This window comes from Triturus cristatus, chromosome 3_1 (assembly GCF_964204655.1).
Source record: "Triturus cristatus chromosome 3_1, aTriCri1.1, whole genome shotgun sequence".
Lineage (NCBI taxonomy): Eukaryota > Metazoa > Chordata > Amphibia > Caudata > Salamandridae > Triturus > Triturus cristatus.
The window spans coordinates 919,363,782-919,385,394 of record NC_140583.1 but is presented as its reverse complement, the minus strand read 5'-3'; the positions used below and the strand labels follow the sequence as shown (position 1 = coordinate 919,385,394).

The following is a 21,613-nucleotide window of genomic DNA, read 5'->3' as shown; positions in this document are numbered from 1 at the left end:
TCCTAGTGGGGGTGAACAGTGGTCTCCTCTGGGCCTCTACCACTTTCCCTCAACCTGGACCATTCTTTCAAGACTGCAAGACATGTATTGCCTTGCTCGGACTGAGGCGTGTCGAGGCAGGCTACAAGAATGTAGAGCAACCAGGCTGGTTTGCACAAGGATGATAGCAGTAATCATAAACCTAAACTGACAACTGGGTAGAAGCAGTCATACTACAACTGTTCCTGGACACTGTGGCCATAATCTGCAGATGTTCTGGGCTCGGTGACCGCATCAGTATTACTTGAACGAAGCTAGACAATGGTGGGTAGCTTCAAACAGGCAGGTGTACGTAATAAGAGATAAGGCCAGGAAGTTGCTCTAGTGGCTGGCAACCAGTGACGTTGTCTTCATGGTGATTCCCCGTATATAGCGGCCTCAGGGAAAAGCGGTTCACGCAGCAGTAGACATTGCCTTCGCCCTGCACTGTCAAATGTTTTATGCACAGCCGGAGCACTCTGAAAGTGAATGATCCACCCTCTGGTGGATGACCTTCCTTTGGCGTCCCGGACCAAACTGGATAGATATGAGTTTGAACAACCTATCAAGGTGGATGAGATGGAGGAGGTGATCAGCGATGTGCAGCCAAAATGTTCAGACCCGACAGGTTTCCACCTAAATACTACAGGAAATTTAAGTCGCGCCTCTCTCCCCACCTACTACACCCATATCAGGAGGCCTTGGAAATAGGACAGTTCTCACTAGAAGTTGACCTGTCAATAATAGTAGTCATTCATAAACTGGGATGGCTATCGGAGCGGTGCCCATCCAAGCTGCCTTATTAACATGGAGATCAAGGTCTACGCCAAAATCCTTGCTGCACGATTGCAACGTGCAATTACCTCCCTGGTTCACCCAGATAAGTGTGGCTTCACTCTCCAGTATAGTATACGTAGCACTGTATCTGCAAGGTCCATGTTTCCCTAGCATGGGCTCGCATTCTCTGGGATAACGACGCTCTTATGCTCACAGATTTGAGAAAGAATTTGATTCTCTTGATTGTTTCTTCCTCTTTAGAGTACTGACAAGTATGGGGTTCGGACCCCGGTTCCTATCGTTTATCAAGGTGCTATATGCCCAACCTCAAGCACAAGTAAAAGTGAATGCCACCTGATCAATCCCTTTTCCGATTTGATGTGGGACCGGGCGGGGGCTGCCCCTTTTCTCTGCTCCTCTTTGCTTTTGGGCTGGAGCCCATGGTGACATGGATCATATGGGACATTCTGATGTTGGGTTTTAGATGGGGGGGGGGGGGGTGGGCTAAAGGATCGCATCGCACTCTGTGAAGGTGATATGCACCTATTTGTTGGCCGTCCAAAGGACACAGGAGCCCGACTCTCTAACATATTGGAGTTGTACAATGAGGCTTTTGGCCTGCAAGTCAACTGGTCAAAGTCACTTCTTGTCCCAGGTAGGGGCGGCATGGAGGCAATTGATTGGTAGTTCTGCCGTTCTATTAGCAAACTAAGTTGTCAACACCTTGGCATACACATAGCATGGGAGCGAGGGCTCATATGGAGCCTAAAACTATCCACACTACGTACCCGAAAATGCAAATGTAAATGGACCAGCCTACTGCTCAATACAGTACTTTAAAATGTTGGTATTACCAGAATTCCTATACATATTGCAAAATGTCCCCCGGTGATCCCCCACACCTGGTTCGCTGATCTGAGAAACAGGGAGAATTGATATATATGGGCGAAACAGCCACGAATATCGCATTCAATAAATGCACTCAATCTGCTTATGATGGGGATATGGCCATGTCAGGCCTATGGGTTATTACTGGGCCTTATACACCCTGGTACTGAATGACTTGATATATGGGGTCCACAACAATCCCGCATTTCGCTCAGAAATCTCCATGACTGGAAGTGAGAACTTTCTAGGATTAATGTGTGGGGATACTCTTGCAGGGTAAACACACATGAAAGCATTCCAGACCATCCAAGAAGAATACAACCTGCACAGAACTCAATTTTACACATACCTACAACTCCGACATACATTGTCCTAGCACCAAAGCTTCCCGGTTGACCCCCCCCCCCAAATATGGCCTATTAGATGCTAAAATCATCTTGGACCCACTGTGCACTGCATTTAATACAGTTGAATTACTTTCTCACTGCTTATTTTACCCACAGCAAGCTCTAGATGGCTAGCAGGATCCCCTTGCTGTGCTTCCATGGCAACACTACTGAAAGCAGTTTCTTTTGTGTGGCCTGGAACTGCCACATCATAGCACAGTACTGGTCAAAAATAATTACCACTCTCTGCAGGTTTATGGATATGGCCTTAGACATTTCTCCGCAGATTGCCTTAGTAGGCATTCTGGATGAAGTACGAGGCTGCAGAGGAGAACGCACTTCGATCATGATTGCCAAGAGGGACATTGGCCATTTTGAAGTTCTCAGGACCACCCACTGAGGTCGAATGCTGGAAAGCAAGGAATAAAAGCAAAAACAGGGAAGTCCGTTTATAAAGCTAGTTGCTGTCACCATAAAAATTGTATTATCTGGCGGAAATCATGTCTCTGGCTAATGTGCACTGATATTTTTTATGAGTAATTGGGTGAGTTTACACTTTGATTGCACTATCTATTTCTTTTTTTAATGATGTTTCCTATCAAATAAAAATATTTGGTTTATTTAAAAAAGTGTATTCCTTTCCTAAGGCTTTTGTGCTCCACCACTGCTGACTTTTGGGAAATTTTGTTGCCACTGTTCTTTAACCATTGACTTTAGATCCATTTCTGTAGGGCTCTTATACATTATTTGGGTATGGTACCAACTGAGTGTATGATTCAGCCATTCCCAAGACCTTCATTGAAGTGCTCACTTCCAAGATTGTGACGTATGGGAAGGGAATGGTTCTCTGGAACGTTGCTAGACTGCAGAGGAAGATAAGCGAAATCCTGTATCAAGTCTATTCCAAAGAAAGTAGTTTGTGGACCGAGATTTGGGGTTGACATTTAAAAGTTCAGTGTTGATCACCAGTTTTCCAGTCCTGCCTTCAGACATTGTAAAAAAGAAAATATACAGCCAGTTATTTATTTATTTATTTTTTTAAATATGTTTATTGATTAACCTTGTACAATACTTCCGGACTACTTCAGTCAGGAGCTTCCGCTCACATATCAGTACCCTAATATACAATACTCCTTGTACACTCAAGTCTGTTCGTGATCCATGGTTTACAGTCAATGTTGTCCTTACACATTATAACATCCTGCAACATACCGCCCACTAACTGTACCATCTTCTTTTCATTGCAAGATGCAACGTAACAGCGCTAATAACAGTGAGTCCACTCGGAAGTTCCATACCTCAAGAAGAGAAAAGTACATAGAATCCTAAAACCTACCCCATGTTAACTCCTCCCCCTCCCTCTTACTTCCCCTTCCCACAACTCCCCTGGCATGACTAGTTGAGCGGATACAGCATAAGGTCTTCGGTTTTGCTCATACTAGCATCTTTTACAATTGTAAGGTGCACTTCAAACTTTCCCAGTTCAGGACTACTAACAAGCTGACTAGAACAACCATCCATTCTCCCAGAATCATTCTAACCAGGCCCAGAGGAGGGTATGTTTTGCTGGTCACTACTCTCCGATCCTACCTCACTATCAGACTCCATGGGTTTCAGAAGGTCTGCTAAAGCTCTCCAGGCCCGGGCCGCGTCCATCGTCTTATCGCTATGAGCGCGAGTAGCCGCCTGTAGCCTAAGAGCCGTTTCACATTCCGCCCACCGGATGAATTCCGCCCTCCATTTCTGCAATCGCGGCCCTCGCTGTGCCTTCCAATTAATTGTAATCTCCCGCTTGGCCAGTACCAACCCCAAATCTATAAATTTACTAGTTATTTTAGTCTTCGAGGTGTGGGGAAACCAGTGCAACAAGCAAGGAGCAATACCAAATTCAATCTCCCTGTCCGTGACTTCACACAGTAAGGACCAAATTTCCTGCCAATAGCCCCCTATCCGTGGGCAACTCCACAGCATATGGCGAAAGTCGCCCCCCTCTGCATGACACCTAGGACAACTCGCCGTAAGCGTGTGAAAATACTGTTGGATTTTAACAGGTTTAAGGTAAGCCCTGTGCAATATGAAAAGTTGGATCTGCTGGAATCGGACGTTTCTAGAACATTTCCAGGGCCTCCCCAACAACTCAGCCCATATTTTATCAGGTATTTCGCCCTCAATATCCTCCTCCCATTGCTGCTTCAACCGAACGAGGGGGACCAACCTTTCACAGGTCATCCGTTGGTAGAAACACGTGACCGCTTTGATGGCGCCAGCCTCTAGTACCACGTATTGGCAGGCCATGGATGTTCCAGGCTCAGACAACCCTCCCCTCCACTGTCGCTGAATAGCCGACACCAGTGTCGCGTGCAGTAGGTAATCCCCGCGAGGGAGATCGAACCGGTCGCGGAGTGTCTCGTAGGGCAACAGTGCATTGTCTTTATATAGATCCCCCACAGTCGTCAGTCCAGAATCGTTCTACCGCACCAGTGCCGACCAGTTACCCCCATGGGGCAACTGCTGACACATCAACAATGGGATCTCCGGCGCAGACGGACGCGTGATCCGCGCCCTCTGGTGACTCCTATTCCAACATAACCTGAAGGTCCGCACCTCACTAGAGAGACCCCCGAGGCGCATCGGTTGTTGCAGGACAATCCCGGACAGCAGGCATCCTGAAATCTGCCCCCCCGGATTTTCCCCTACCCCCCGAAACTCCCTAGCCACCGCCTGGGTCAACCACTGTAACTGAGCGGCTAAATAGTAGGTCTCCAAGTCCGGGACTGCTAACCCCCCCTCCTCCGTGGTCTCATCAACGTGGGTAAGGCTACCCTACGCCTACCAGCAAGCCACAGGAACCCCGTTATCAACTGCTGGAGTCTCTTAAATGTCGCCGCAGGGATCCACACCGGAAGCGTCCGGAAATAATATAGCAATCGGGGGAGTGCCACCATCTTGAGGAGCGCCACTCTCCCCATCAAGGACAACGGCAACGTCTTCCAAAAATCCATACTGCCCTGGAGACCCCGTATCGCCCTGCCGATGTTCCCTTCTACCAAATCTTTTTGGTCGTGGTAGATTCGCGTCCCCAGATAAGGCATGCAGATGTAGTCCCACTGTACCCCCTCCGCACTGCGAGGCCCCTCAGCCATCTTGGAAGTGGGGAAAAGCCCTGATTTTGACCAATTCTCTTTCAGTCCCGCCAACGCTTCCATACAGTGAAGCAGGCGCTTGGCTCCCTTCAACTCCCCCTTAGTATCAGCTAAGAACAGGAGGAGATCATCCGCGTACAGAGCTATAAAATGGGTTTCGCCATGCACCTGAAGTCCCCTAAACCAACTCCCCGTTCGGGCCTGAGCCGCCAGCGGTTCTATGGCCAACGCAAACAATAGCGGGGATAAAGGACACCCCTGTCGCGTCCCCCTACCCACCGCACAGGGAGATGATATTATACCCCCTGATTTAGTTCTGGCCGTAGTATCCTTATACAACAACGCCGTCCAAGCCACAAACCGTTCCCCCAACCCAAAAGCCCGCAGAAACTGGAAGAGATAAGGCCACTCCAGGCTATCAAAGGCCTTTTCTATATCAACCGAAAATATGGCAGCGTCGCATGATGCATACGTATCGGCCTCCAATACACGTATCAGCTGGCGAACATTACCCGCCGTGGTCCGCTTGGGGATAAATTCGGGTCATAAACGGCAAAAGACGAGAGGCCAAAATTTGGCTCAATATCTTATAATCGGTGGTAAGCATAGACAATGGTCGATACGCAGCTACATCAGAGGGGGCCTTCCCAGGCTTCAATAACTGGATTATGAGCGCCTCACGCTTCGTGGCAGGGAGCCGGCCCAGCTTCCATGCCTCATTGTAAAGAGTCACCAACCAAGGGGCCAACATCTCGACATAAGACGCATAGAACTCGATCGGTAAATCATCCACCCCGGCGTCTCCCGCCGCGCTATGTGTTTGATGGCGCCCCGTACCTCCCCCAGCGTGATCTCATGTCCCAACACATCTGCTTCCACTCTGTCTAGGGTCGGCAGATCCCCCCCCCCCCCAGCTAAGAATTCCCCCAAGCGGCCCTCGTCTAAATCCACTCTACTGGAGTACAGGTCCTCATAGTATCCGGCAAAAAGGCGATTAATGCCCTGTTGGGTGTAGCACACCCCCTCGGGTGGATCGTCTATCGCCTGACGCAAGGGGTTTGCAAGCCAGGCCAATAACGTACCAGATTTGTCACGCTCTGCGTGGGTGCGCACCAAATGCTTCTTATAATCATAACACCTTAACCTCTCAACCCCCACCGCCACTGCCTCCCGGGCATCCAGCACCTCTCACTGGCCCTCTGGGTGTTCCGGGCGAGCCCGCTCCAATTCACGTAGGCGTTGATCCGCAGTCTCTATATCCTGAAGAAGAACTTTCCGGACCCCTATCTTTTGAGCTATACATAGCCCCCTCACTACCACTTTAAACGCGTCCCATTCTACAGCCAGTGAGGAAGCGGAACCAGCGTTCTCTCGGAAGTACTGAGCCACCCCTTCCCCAATCGCCCCTTGAAAGACCGGATCCTCCAGCAACTCTGGGTTCAGGCGCCACGTCGGAATCGCTGAACGCTGTTGGACCCAACATAATCTCAGTAACAGCAGGTTATGATCTGATATCGTTCTGGTCAAGTATTCACTATGTTGAACCACCACATGTAAGTCAGGGGAGCACAGCATCGCATCTATCCGAACATGCAACTCATGAAGCGGGGAGAAAAAGGAATAGTCACTCTCGCCTGGGTGATGCTCCCTCCATGTGTCCACCAACCCCCAGCAAGCTTGCCATGTCCCTCGGTCCCTAGCTATCCCTACAGATGGCGCTGTCAGGAGCGGGGGATAAGATCTATCCAGGGCAACGTCTGTCACTGAGTTAAAGTCACCCCCGAGCATAATTGGACCAGCCAACCAAGAAACCAACCGACGAGACAATAAAGTAAAAAAGCAGACGAAAAAAGCATCTGACTTCACAGCACTACACGCTACAAACACAGATGCTTACAGAGTGATATTTTCCATTCCGGACCAGCCGGCCATCACAAGTGGTGGAGGGGAAAACAGTGTATCTCAAAAAAAAGGTCTGGTACACTTTTAGGGGAGCAATATTACTGAGAGAGGATGTATAAAGCAGGAACTCTTGTAAAGTCTATAGTCCCATGCATAAAGGATTATGTACTGAGTGAATGGACCATACTCTTCTCTGATTTTGAATACTAAGGAGTTTGGCAGAGAGGGTACTCCATTGCAACAGTGACGTAGTACCTTCTCCGCCGAGACAGGCAAACATTAATTATGCCGACAGTGGCGATTACTTTGTCTCCAATGCAACATCAGCCTCCAATGACCCAACAGAGTAAGTGCCGTCTGAGGGTTGGCCATGTGTACACCCTCCTGATTTAGAGTGGGCAAACACAAGGTCAGTTTTCACTGCCCATCACCACCAGGTAAAACTTTGTTTTTTGTTTAGGAAAATAAAAAAAAAATTGTAAGTTTGCCATGTGGCTCAGTCATGTTGACAAAGCCATCCAATAAACTTACAATGCATTGACAGGAACCGCTGTGACTGCAGTTTCTGCCAATGTCAAAGATGTCCGCTGGGCCGACGGACATCTCAGAATTTGGCAGATGGGGACTTAGTCAATTTGAAGGAGTACTTTGAAAAGTACTCAGTCAACCTCATGGAGTACACACCTATCTGCCAAACTCTAAATCAGGCCGTATGTTTCTTAATTCAATTTACTCTTCATTGAGAGCTTCACCTTTTCTCAAAAATGTAATTAACTGATGTTCTAATGTATGTATGTTTTTTGATTCTCTTTGTTTAACATCCACAACCTTATCTTTGCAGACAGTTTTCTGCAGCCCTTGCTGATCTACGTGAGGCCGTAAAGCTGTGTCCCAATAACCATGAAATAAAGAGGCTTCACACCAGAGTAGAAGATGAGTGTAAGCAGATGCAGAAAACACAACAAAAGCAGCAGCCACAGCAAGCTACCCCGAACAGTGACATTGATCACGACGAGGAGACTCTGAGCCAAGGATTGAGCAGTCCACTTAGTCTTGAAGAAATCAAAGAGGAGGACCCAGTACAATACGATGAACCATTCCAGCAAGGACTAATACAGCAGCATTTCCAGCCCTCAGTGCTGACGCACAACTGGTCGCATGATTGCGATCAACCAAAGGCTAGGCCAGTGTCACCTCAAGATAGCCCTGGTAACAATATGCACATGAGAGAGGCAGTGGCTCAGCAGGGGCTGGTTATGCAACCTCCAAAGCAGGCACAAATTGTTAAAACGAACCAGCACATGAGCGCTCTACAGTCTGCCAATAGAACTGCCAGTAACTCATTCAGTGGGAAGGCGCAAACTTTGTCAGAGCATCCGCCCTCCAGTCCTGTACCAGATAGACATTCTGCAAATGTGGCCTGCAGTAAAATGCAACCTTTAGATTCAGTGCATGCTTTCTCCTATGGCAGTGTTTCAATTGGAACTCATAAAGCTGTGTCAAGCGAAAGGTTGCCATCAGCTCAGTCTGTATATTTACAAGCAGCCGAAAGTGCATCTTTGTATCATTCGTCCAGTTCTTTCTCAAATTCAGCAGCAGAGAGGGTGACAATCCATTCTGCTCCAGCAATGGATTTATCGACAGCTCAAGAAATCCAGATAAATTGCAGCGAAATAAAGCCCTATGCATCATTGGTCAACACAACCTCTTCAATTTCTCCAGTTTGCAGCATAAATATATCCACCTCTTCGCATAATTTAGCTTCAAGCAGCAGCTTTTATGATGGTATGAAAGGACCAGACGTACGAAGCAAGGAGAGCAAAGCTGGTCAGACATTGAGTGCTACAGCAGAACACAAACCACGGCCAACTCCTTTTATGGGCATCACAGATAAAACTGCCAGGTCCATACAGCAGTACATCCAGCAAAATCGCAGCTGGCATAATCTAGCAACAGATGGGCTACTTACCAACAGTTCAGCTACAGGATGTCTGTTATCCACGAGCTGTGATCAGTTTTCAACCAGACAACCAGTCGGATACAGCAATCAAATGAAAACTTTACCCTTAGCCCCTGGCGCAAGTACTCACCACGGCATGCTTTCAAAAGATGTTGATGAGACCAAGTGCCTACACCCCACCATTGTTAACGAACCCAGAAACAAGGCCATTTCACATTCATATCAAGAGGGGATCTCAAAATTATCACCTTCTCACAATGGGAAAGAGAGAAAGTTAACTAATGTTCTTTCTGCAAAACCAAAGCGGTCCTTTGTAGAGTCCAATGTTTGAACCAATATTTTTGAACACTAACAAGTTTTGTAGCTAAAACCTTACCAATGTTGTGAGGACCTTTGTTCGTCAATAAGCTGTAATGATGGGGCTATTAGCGTGCTATTGCTTTAAGCAGCAGGTGTTGCTCGTCAGCCACATGTTTTTTGGGGCAGTTGAAGCAGGGTCTTTCTCAGGCATTTCTGGTCTTCACGCACTAAGTGCCACGGATCAGAAATTAAGAAAGATGCCTCAACCACTTTTATTCATGTTCAGCAGGTTTGCTAAGCTTACCTTTGTTTTACACTTTCCAGACTGGGCACACTTCAAGGGGCCGAGGAGACTGACCTGGGCAGGAAATTTGATGGGTGGTGCAAACTATTTGCTATTGAAGATAAGTATGTTCCATGCCGTGTTCGTAAGTAGAGAGAGGCCCTTAACAAGCATTCTTATCAGATAATGTAGTTCTCCTAGGCAGACTATTACACAGCCATACGCAAAACTGTTCAGTCTGGAACCTTTTCGAATGGTGCTTCGTAAGTCGCTGAAACACGTCATCGTTACCTTATATTCAAAGTATATTATATATTTTTGGCCAGTATAAATAGAAATATAGGATTCTACCACTTTAGAATAAAATGGCAACATTATATGAAATACTACATGATTAACTGAGTGTAGTGCTAAGGACTTTACATGAGTAATACATCTGAAGGGATAAAAAAAAACTTTGAAGGGACAGGTTATAACCAATAATTTATTTTAATAGGGACAGACGGTTTAGTGGTATTCCCTTTTCAAAATCCTGTAACTAATGATAAAACCAATGCCAGCTGTTTGAAAATGTTCTAGCTTTTACTGTGATTTTCGCTTTAAGTTAAACAAGCATTAAATTTCATTTATTTATCGTTTAATCAGTCGCCTTAAATGTTAAGGCTCTCCAAAACATTATTGGAATCCGAGACCATTAGTAAGTAACGACACCTCAAATTCACTGATAAGCCGTTCTGCGCAGCTTGCAAAATCCACATTTTCCGCACAAAATTGTACTTCTAGAAAACATGCCATAGAAGCAGACCAATATATTTTGTCACGTTGTTTGACCTACAACTTTAATTAAGTGTGGTCCTGATAGCTATGTTATTTACGTGATCGATATTAGGAATTTAGGCTGGTGGAATCGTTTGTATGATAAACTAAAGAGTGACATGTAATACAATTGTCTAGTATTGCAGGGAACATTAAAAAAATTGTTAGGGTAAAAGATTATTCCACAGATTTAAGATGCCTCTATGATAAGCATACGCTGTATGCATGGATTTCTTGTGATGAACATGTTGTACTTTTCATATTTTTTGCAATTTGAACATAAAAGTTCATGCATTGTACATTTATAATCTGACAGATGTTTATGCAATTACAAACTAGCCTACATATGTTATGACATGTAAATAAAACATTATTTTTTCATAATAACTGTTTAAAAAAGAAAATATATTAAATGGCAGCCATATATTTGCATGTGTTTGTAGACATTGTCCAGACAGGTTATTGCACTGAATAATATGGCATGGTAACAGTTATAACCGTAACTGCACTTTATATAGACACCATTAAGGTGGTATCTAAGATCAGAGAGATTTATAGGATGTTTGAGAGGGTAAGGTTCAGGAATAAAATAGTTTGTTGGTTTTAGGAGTTAGTGTTTTGTTTGAAGGCAATAAGTGTATGTGTTTCATTAAATTGATAGACGGTATGTATTCGAGAGAACAAGGAATCAAAGTGTTTCTATTGAAAAAACATATTTCAAAGTGGAGAGGTGTAACTAAATTCCCTGTAATCGAGGAATGTTTATACAGACTGCAATCTTTTTTCGGTCATTTATTTAACAAGCTTTTATTTGTACGTGTGTATATTGTAAAAATGACATTATACAGTTTCACTATTCTATACTGAAAGTGCTTACAATTTCTGTCACTTATTTATTGTTTACATTTTCTTACCTTTTAATCGTCATGTGTTGTCATTCTTTTCTGTTGTGTAGGTTTGTTGTTTTTGCACAGCTACTGTACGTTTCCATATGGAATAAAAATTATTAATATAGTTTTTTTTGTAAATGGCTCATTCCAGATTTTGATTGTTTGTGTTGAAGCAAGTGGAGTCTCTGTTAATTAACAAGCAATTAACGATAAACTTGAAATACAGGTACTTATAAATAGCAACTATTTCATAGACTAGACTTCGCATTGCAACAATTCTTCACAGAACGACTCCAACAAGCTAATTATGCAAAGTCCTCATGAGCCAAATATGTCCTCTTGGCAGTTAAAATCCAGGAATCCAAAAACGTGCACCCTCCAAGCTAACCGAAACCATCAGAAACTTCCTAGGACCACACTGCATCAACCCCCCCCCCTCCCTGCCCCCCTTCCCCCCTCCCCCCCCCCCATTCCAAGAGCTATTTTGGAACCTCCAAAACATCCTCATAAAAACTGTCCAGGGAATGCAAAATATTTCACAACCAGGTAGGCAACCACCACCTTTCGTCTCCTTCACCCTCCTTTCTTTTATTCATGTCCGCACACAACCAGACGCAATCCATCCTGCAGTTACCTCTCCTTTGACCATTTTCAGCTTCATCCCTCTCCCCCCACCAATCTAAATCCCACCTGTAGGTACTCCACCTCTATTGACTCCGAATTGGCGATTTCTTCCCTCCTGATCAAAGCAATTGTGTGTATCTAGCTACACAGTGAACAGCTCCGTTGGTGACAAGCGGGCTACTATTGTCCAAATCTGCCTGGGAACTGCTGTCTTTTTTTCAAGACCGCGGGGGGGGGGGGAAGTATTCAGTATCTCAGCCTAAACACTTCCTAGAATCTCACCTCATGCTAGATCTGGATCAATTAGGATTCTGTTCTAGATATGAAACACTTTGAGACTGTCAGGGACTTTACTCTTTACAGGTTCTTTTCCTGGGACCTAATTAACTATGCTCATCGAACTCCACCTTTTCCTGTCTTTGGCAGTTTCACCAAAAACATCCTGCTCATCAAATTACATCACAATTTCAAAGCTTCAGTTCCTGCACTTGACTATTCTTGTTCCATACTGAGCAGCTTAACCGAGGTATAAACCGGACCCCTTTCTTTGAGAACCCGCACCAATTACATTTTAACATTAATGTGTACCTCTCATGAAGCTGCTCAGAAGCTGTGGCCTTTCATTTTAATCCTGCACCTGAATGTGGCTTAAATTCGGCAGCAAGCATCATGTGTTCACGCATGCCTCCAAAGGCTTAGAGTCCCCAGGACAAGGGCAATGGAAGTAGCTCAAAGCAAAACTGCTCCAAGACCCAGATCCTACTAATAAGCCCCAGACAAATGCAACATTGACGATTCAACAGCATCAACATGCATTGAGAAGCTTCAGAGGACACCTCTAGCACTGGGACAAAATAGGCTTTGGCTGATAAGATTCCCGCAGAATCAAATCAAACACTACCCCCCCAGTCAACTGATCTGGGTTTAATCCATCATCATTCTTTAGCTCACTCCACCACCCCAGTTCAGACATGGCCATATGCAAATCAGTCTGTTGACTGGGGGTGAGTGATTTGCTCAAACACTCCGTCCATCATCCCCTTTGGTATCGCTTTGTTCGCCCTAAGTTGGCAGGGTATGCCCAGATGTGGGTCCCTTTCTCACTTTTCCACTGGATTCAAGATAGCCTGGCTGATGAGGGTTACGAACCCAAAACCGGTCCCAGGATGCTTGTTTCCGGTCCAGGAAAGACATGGCTTGGCAGTTCGGGCTGGACTGTCCCTATGAGGCACAGGGTCAGACTGATTTGCATATGGCCATGTCTGAACTGGGGTGGTGGAGTGAGCTAAAGAATGATGATGGATTAAACTCAGATCAGTTGACTGGGGGTGAGTGTTTGATTTGCTCAAACGCTCTGTCCATCATCCCCTTTGGTATCGCTGTATTCAGGGTAAGGGCATGAAGCTTCGCCCACTTTACACCCATTTTTTTTTTTTAACTGGCTCCTGTCACTGTCCTTTGTAAATGGTGGCTTTTCATTGGTCAGTAGGCTTAGTAGTCCCTCCTTAGTACTGCCTTTTAAGGACACCCCATGGTACATGTGTTGTTACTCAGTACGTTTTAATTACAGCCTCTGAGCACTATTTGCTTACATGGCTTTCTCCTGCATGCTGTTGCAGGCAGGACATGCTTTCCCGCAATGTTTATATATATTTTTTTTTTTATAAAAATTATTTTTATTAAGCATACATTATGACTGCATTTCACATTGACAAGAAAAGAGCACCAAATCCCCTGCTTAGATGACTATCTAACGAAGATACAGTTTCTAGCAATAAGGGGATCAGCCCAACTCCTTCTATATATGCCCGCTCATCCTGTTCTACAAGATAAATTTATCAAACAGTCCCAAAACATTATGTCCCCACCCTCCCCCATATGAAAGAACAACTAGAGGACGAATAGTAGAACTTGCGATTATTGGTCTCTAGGTCCAATATATGTGTCCATCATCGTTCTGTTTTTTACCAGTGATTTGCTGGTCCAGCCGTGTGTTCCCACGTCTCTCAACTAAAACGGAAACAGGTGCATATCACGTAGTGAAGGTGGGCAGACCGCCAAGGGGAGGCCTTTTGTCAGATAGGTGACAAGCGAGCCCCATTTGTATTTGAAGTTTTTATATTCATCCCTAAAGATATCCGCCATCCTTTCCATGGTCAGAATTTTCCAGAGTCAAGAATGCCACTGCGAGGGTGCAGGTGCTGCTTATTTTTCCCAGCCCGCTGCAATTGCTATCTTGGCTGCTCCCGAGCAAGCTCCCATAATGGCTCTATCAACTTTGGTTTGGTGCTCTAGCTCTGGCCCTCTCAAGACCAGCAAGGCACCTTCCATGGTTGTTGGAGTAGGGTATCCCAGCATATCCTTCATATGTGATAGGATTTCCTCCCAAAAGAGACGTATCGTAGGGCAATCCCACCAAATATGACAGAAATCCCCTAAGAGACCGCATCCTCTCCAGCGCAAGTCTGATGTCTCTGGAAAGATCTTTTTGAGTTTGGTCAGATATAGGTACCAATCAAAGAGAATCTTGTAGTGTGCTTCCCTCAGATCTAATGAATGGTTATCTTTGGCCAGGTTCCTCCACAGTTGCTTCCACTCTGCTTCTGAGATCTGAGATCTCTCTCTCTGCTCACTGGTCCCATGTCTGCATGTATCGGGGTCTCGGTGCATGTGTGGTAGTGAGAAGAAGATTGTAGAGAAAGGAAGTCACTCCCCTCATTGAGCCCACCCTCTGTACGAATTTCTCTGTCGGTGTCTAGCGTCAGAAAGGCCAAATCCACCCTGTCAAATGCCTTCTCAGCATCCAGACTCACCACAACCACTGGGATCTTAAATTTGGATGCTTTCTCGATCAAATGCAGGGTCCTATGGATGTGCTGCGAGTCTGTCTGCCGTTCATGAAGCTGGATTGGTCAGGGTGTATTACGCTTGATAACAGGTCCTCTAGCCTCGCCGCCAAAATCGGAGAGTATATTTTGGCATCCAGATTCAGGAGTGCTATGGGCCTGTATGAGGGGCAATTTTGCTTTTACCTTCCCCCTAAAGGCACTCAGTATGCGTTGCAACGGACGAGAAGGGTTCTGTTTGTGTTCCTTCTCAGCAGCCTCCAGTTCCGCCTCCAGAGCTTCCCTCTCCTTAGCTCTCTGTTTGTTTAGAGCGGAGTTAAGTTCCATACATTCCCCCCTTATGACCGCTTTGAACGTGTCCCAGTTATTCAGGGGAGAAATATCCTGTGGTTGGTTTATACGAAATAATTCCGCAATAGCCCCTTGCAGTTCATTCTCCATTAGTTTGTCGCTCGTCAGGGAGACTGAAAAGTACCATCTTAACATCTTGGAAGCGCCCTTATCCCAATTTAAACTAATCACAACTATGCTGTGATCAGACATAGAGATCACAGGATTTTTGCATCCTGGAGGGACTCCAATATCCCCTGACTTATAAATATATAATCCAATTTCAAATATGTTTGATGAACGTGAGAGGAAAAACGAGTAATCTTTGGTCTCAGGGTGTACTTCCCGCCATACATCTAATAAACCCATAGCATGTATGGAGTGTTTAACAGATTTGGGGAAACTGCCTGTGTGCACTCTTTGTGGATGAGTGCTATCCATATCTGCATGCCACGTGAGTTTGAAGTTCCCCATCAATATTGTCGGACCCTCAACAAGCACACTCAACATATTGTGCAGGGAAGACAAGAACGCCTGCTGACCTGTATTAGGTGTGTATGCCCATATAAACGTGCACGGCATTCCCCCTCAAAAAACCCTTCACCATGAAAATCCTCCCTTCCTTGTCTGACTTTATGGCTTCTGGTTGAAATGTGGAAAAGTAGTGAAAAAGTAAAGTTACCCCCGTGTTTCGTAGTCGTTGAGGATCTGTAAAAAACATAACTTTTGTGGCGCAACCTTATCTCCTCCTCCTGCTCTCGGTGTGTTTCCTGTAGGGCCACCACCTCAAAGGGATGATCCAAGAGATATTTCCAAACGATTTGGCATTTGAGGGGTGAATTTAAGCCCTTTACGTTCAAGGAAGCTATTGCAATCTGCATAGTCCCAATTTGACCCCCACCCGCACAGGCTGGACCTGAAGCCACAAAATCACCATCCCTCCATATTTTACTACTAAGGGAATAAACCTAGCTTCTTCAGCTTTTGAAAACGCTTTTTAAGCCAATGATGATGCATGTCCAATGACCCTAAGAAACCATATGTCGCCCTCCATAATACCCTTCCCCCCCATAACAGTTAACATACCTAAATACCCAAAACCTGCGCCGGACAGCTCGTGCTCCCTTGGCCATAAAGTCTTGGAAGATAGGGTTCGTGATATAGGGCGTCCGGCCCAGGTATGGAGCCCTGGCTGTTTCTCAAAAACAATTATCGATGGCCAAAACATCTTGCAGAGCTGCAGAGTTCGAGTATAGGTGCTTGTAGAAGCATCAAAAGCGATACCTGACTTCTCATTGCCCTCTGGGTGAGGACTCCGTTCTGTAGAGCTTGTAAACCATGCCGGGCTCCCCTCATCAGTTCCTCCCCACCAGGAGTTCCAAATTGGATAATTCTAGTTCTTGAATTGATGACCCTTCAAACTCACGTTCCACTGCGAAGACTTGTTGCTCTCTTTCCCACTGGAAGGGCCTCTTGTGTGGTCTTCTGGCCCCAGAGGGAGCCCCACGAGCCTCAGACCATCCTCTAGCTCTGTGACATGCTTCATTTTATTGGTTAATTCGAAGGCCAAGCCAAAAGGGTAAGTCCATCTGAATTTAATTTAGTCCGCTCTTAGTTTCGTGGTCGAAATGCTGCCGCTGAAGAATTGTCGAGGGCGCCAGATCCTGATAGAGGGAACAGCGAAAGCCCTGGAATGAAATCTTGTCCTTTTTCCTGGCGGCCTACAGGATGGCCTCCTTCACTTTAAAGGAGTGAAGCTTCACCAGAACGTTGCGCAGGCAACGTTGATCTCCACTGGGCTTGGGCCCCACTCTATGCGCCCGCTCGATCTTTAACTTCATCAGGTTCGCCCCCAGAATTTCTGCGACGAGAGCCTCAATAAATGCCTCCAGGTCTAATCCCTCTGCCCCCTCCTCCCGCTCCTTAATCCTGATGTTATCTCTTCCTGCTCTGTTTTCGAGATCCTCGGTCTTTAGCAGCGCTGACTGTAACTAGGTGTGAAGCTCCTGCATTCTATCATGGGAGACAGACATTCTTTTATCTAGTTCTTGAGCTTGTGCCTCCACGTCCAGCACTAGTGTGTCTACAGAGTCCAGGTCCTGTTGGAGCGTTGCCAGATGTTCCGAGATCAGCTTTCAGTTGATCGATGGAAGATTTGATATCCACTTTAATCTCTGCGCCGACCTCAGCCTTGAAGTCCCTGAGGGAAGCAATTAGATCCTCTTTGGTGAGAGCCATGGCCGCGGCATCGTCAGCCCGGTCCTGCGACTACTACTTTTCTAAGATAGTGAAATAGCTGGAAACCTTAGCAGGGCCTTTTTGCGGTGGCATAAATGCAGCCCCTTCACTTCTTCCCTCCGCTGATGGAGGAGCCTTCACCCCTTATTCGTGTCACCTCTCAAGCGCCGTTCCCTCCTGCATGTCGCTCTAACAATTCCTGGGGGGTGCTCTTTCCCCCTCAAAGGAGTTATGTTTGTGCCCCTCCCCAGTGCTAAAGCCTAGGGTCAGTACTTGCGATAACAACAGCGAGCACCACTCCTTTCTGTTGGGGGTTAAGACATCAAGGCTCCCGCTCTCCGTTATCCAGCATCATTGGGCACTCTTACAGGCAGATCTCCAGTGGGGCAATTAGCTACACTCCTGCATGTTGCTTCTCTTCTAAGCGGCGGGCGCCATGTTGAGGTCAGGCATGTCTTGCCTGGGTGCCATGTTGAGATCAGGCACTTCTTGTCTGGCCCCCCGCTGCACGTCTCAGCCCCCCAGGCCCCTACACTTCATTTAGAAGTGTTTTGCTTCCAAGGCTGACCTCTTCAGTGAAAGTTGGCTGCTTGCACTGGCAATCTGTGAAGTCCTGCTGGCAGCGGACACGAGGCTTCAGGCGGGCACATACAGCAGCGCAGTCAATCCGCCTCTTGCTCTCCCGGAATCCTCAATTTGTCCCCGCTGCTCACCTCTGCTACTCTCGGTCCGCATCACAGGTGGGGGGAAACTGCGGCTGCCGCGGCAAACACCATCGGGCGTCCCAGGCACCGCCGCCATTTTGTAGGTCGTGCAGCTCCGCTACTTGCACTCCGAGTTCAGCGGATGCCTCAATTCTGGCACCGCTCACCCTCTCCAACCCGTACCTCTTTTACCGCATGATTCCCCTCGAACTTCGCTCCGGTTTGGAGACGATAACGCTCCGTTTAAGCACTACAAACAATTCTTAGGCACCGGAGCCGAGGTGAATCACGTCCACCCGGCCATTTTGCCTGGCCACGCCCTATATATATATATTTTTTTTTTAAATGTACCCAGCACAGCACACCTCACCTAACATAATGACGGCCGTGCCATTCTTTTGTAATTTGTGGGGCCAAATTTATTTCCTGTTTATTTACTTTTGTTAATATGGCAGCACCCGCACTTTAGTTTTAAACATTTTAAGCTAAAGCACAGGTGCCGCGATTGCTTCAAAATTGAAGAAATAGAAAAAAGCTATGTTTTTTCTATTTCTTTACTTTTGAAGCAATCGCAGCACCTGCGCTTTAGCTTCAGATGTTTGAAGCTAAAGCACGAGTGCCGCGGTTGATTTGTAATGCAATAGTTCTCGAATTACTGAAAGTTTGAGCTATTGGCGTTGCATTATTATTAGCAACGCCAATAGCTCAAACTTTCACTATTGCGAGACCTATTTCATTGCAAATGCTTATTGTCTAATGTGATTGTATTACATTGGATACCTTTAACCCTTTGTGACTGGTGTTTGCTTGTTAGTCGCCATCAGGCAGTGTTGTATCAACATGCAGTGATGATGTTTTCTTAAGTCAAGCCCTCCTAATGGTATTGTTTACAATATAAGAGGACCTTCCCATCCATCTTCACTGCAATACTTGGTGATATTTCCCTTCTGATGTAAGAGATCTGTTAGGTTTAAATATCTTTATTGTATCACATAGCATATACCAATATGTCACTTCCATCAATAAAACAGTCACTTAAAATTGACTATAATCCAACCCCAACTCATGAACACTTCTTGCCATCGTTGCCAGCCATGATGGCCAGTAAGAGTAAAGTGACCCTGGAGAAAAAAAGAAGCTTAAAAAAAAAACTTTATCCATTCAAAGCACCAACCCCCTGCCCTAGGGATGTCTTACCTGGGAGAAACAATCCCCCAGAACTGCATGAAGTTATTTGGCGAATTACAAGGGACGTATGGGAGTCGTCATACTCAGTATCTTTTGTACATTGCAGTTTATCCATACATTGCCACCAGGACAGACTTGACTTCAATCCCTTAGAAGCCACACTCCCCACAGGAAGATTGCCCGATAAAATGTTCTCTAGGCTTTTTATGACGTTGGTCCTCTGTGCATTGGACATATGTCCTGTACTCAGGTCAGTGTGTGGCTGCTGGTCGAGGATGGGGGGCTAGTAGCCATTACGACCCTGAGAGAGATTGCCACCAGGGAGCAGGCTTAAACAATAATCTACTTACAAGGCATATACTGTACTAAGATCTGGTTATGGCACAAGGTATATGTGGTTCTGACCATATATCTATGATGCTTATGTAATGAAGGGAACCTCTTCCCTACAATATGGACCTGTAGAGTTGTCCAGGTGTACTGAGAGGTAGTGGGCAACATCTTCTCGGAAATGCTGGATCAACGGATTTACCTTATCTCATGGATGACTCTTCCTGAACATACCAGAAAACCTAGGTGTAAATAGATATGAACAGGTGTTTCTTATTTTGAGGTGACTTCTGGAGCGAGCCAATGGTCAGAACTGGAGGCTGGTGGATACAGCAAGCATCCTCAAATAAAAAGGGACTCTGCATGAATGTACAACCCTCAGGATCCTAATATGAGGGCTGGGGATGCCCTTGGAATGGTTGGAAAGGTGTGGAGCCTGGATGAATTACCGTGGTGTGCTCAGCTGGGAAAAGTTTAGCCACATTGGGCTTCCTCTAGTCCTTTTCAAACGCCACTGACTGCTATTAGAAGCTGTCCTTCTTTAGACCAATGGCATGCCATACATGCTGGTTTGGTATAAGTAGTACCATTATTTGATTTTGTTCTGTATATACAAATGTCAATAAACTGGTTCTATAACAGGAAAAATACGCTATCTTTATTTCCAAGATCTAGTGGTTGAGCCGAACCAGTAAATGGTGCGATAGAGACAGTGTGTGCATCTATAATAGATACAAGCTGCAAAACTATTGGTTCGAGGCATATGAGCTGCAGATCACACACTATGTATAGATCACCATCTGGAGTTGGGCCCGGATGTTTGCACTTGTTTTTGTCCTGGAAAAGTCTTTGGAAGTCACGAGATAGGTGACTCCTCCTTTGGATGATAGTGCGCATGGGCATCGGCTCCATCTTCAGATTGTTTTTTTCCGCCATCGGGCTCGGATGTGTTTCTCGCGCTCCAGTTTGGAACCGTCACCGATTCCACTCTCGAAACGCAATCCTTCTCCCTTCTCCGGTATTGTTTTTGATCGCGATCCCTAGTCGTCGCGCATCTCTTCAACATCGAAGTCCTTGGTTCCGGTCGTCGACAAAGGCCTTCGGGCCTACTTGGGCCTTGGTATCTGGCTCATGGAAAGGACGCCATTCAAGAAATGTCCTCAATGTGGGTCGAAATTTCCCCACACTGATCTGCATGAGGTGTGCAACCTCTGCCTGTCACCGGAGCACGAGGCCAGAGACTGTGCGGCTTGTGCCTCTTTCGGCTCCAAGAAGACCATTAGAGATAGTTGAACCAGGAGAACAATGGCTCGCTCGTCAGCACCCATTCCTGATGACATCTTCTAGGAGGGCGTCGATGTACCAGAACAGGAGCGGATCAAAGAAGGCCCTGTCAGCGCCTCCGACCTCGAGGACATCACTCCTGGGCAGCGGGTCGCAAGTAAAGACGTCAACTCCGACCCCCTACCTACACCATCGAAAAAGGCTTCGGTCACACCTTCACCTTCGGGCCCAGGTGCACACCGAGAGACTGCTTCCCATGCCCCACCCTCGGGCCCGGCAAAGAAGCCTACTAAACCTTCATGCGACTCGGGCTCGAGTCAGTCTGCCATCAGTACGCAGCGGTCATCGGCACCGAAAAAGAAACCGCCCTCCTCCTCCGTGCCGATCGCTGCCTCCACATCCAAGCACTCGCCAACAAAATCTACAGGCACCGTCCCAAAAACTCTTAGATCCGAGCAAAAAGCCGATTGCTAAAGCTTCGGATTCTCACCCTTCGGAACTGAAAAAAGCCTCAGAACCGAAAAAACACCTGGTTCCACAAGCGCCCACAGAGACTGTAAAACATCACAGTTCCAAGCCAAAGGAGCACAAAACCGTTCCAGAGTGGGTGCCGCACAAGTCTGCCGAACCGAAACGGTCGATGCTGAAAGACCACCCTTTATCAGAAGAGCTATTTAGACCAAACCCTAAACAGAAAACTCTTCTA

At 46.3% G+C, this 21,613-nt stretch overlaps 1 protein-coding gene across 5 annotated transcripts in view; it reads left to right on the top strand.

Annotated features, from left to right (window-relative positions):
- Positions 1–11,488, top strand: part of TANC1 (tetratricopeptide repeat, ankyrin repeat and coiled-coil containing 1) — a 740,414-nt gene extending 728,926 nt beyond the window's left edge. For all 5 annotated transcript variants that reach the window (XM_085645503.1, XM_085645500.1, XM_085645502.1 and 2 more), the window contains one exon: positions 7,956–11,488. In XM_085645503.1, coding sequence (XP_085501629.1) covers positions 7,956–9,405 — 1,450 coding nt within the window. In that variant the 3' untranslated portion in view covers positions 9,406–11,488. The remainder of the gene's footprint in view (positions 1–7,955) is intronic.
- The last annotated feature ends 10,125 nt before the right edge of the window (positions 11,489–21,613 follow it).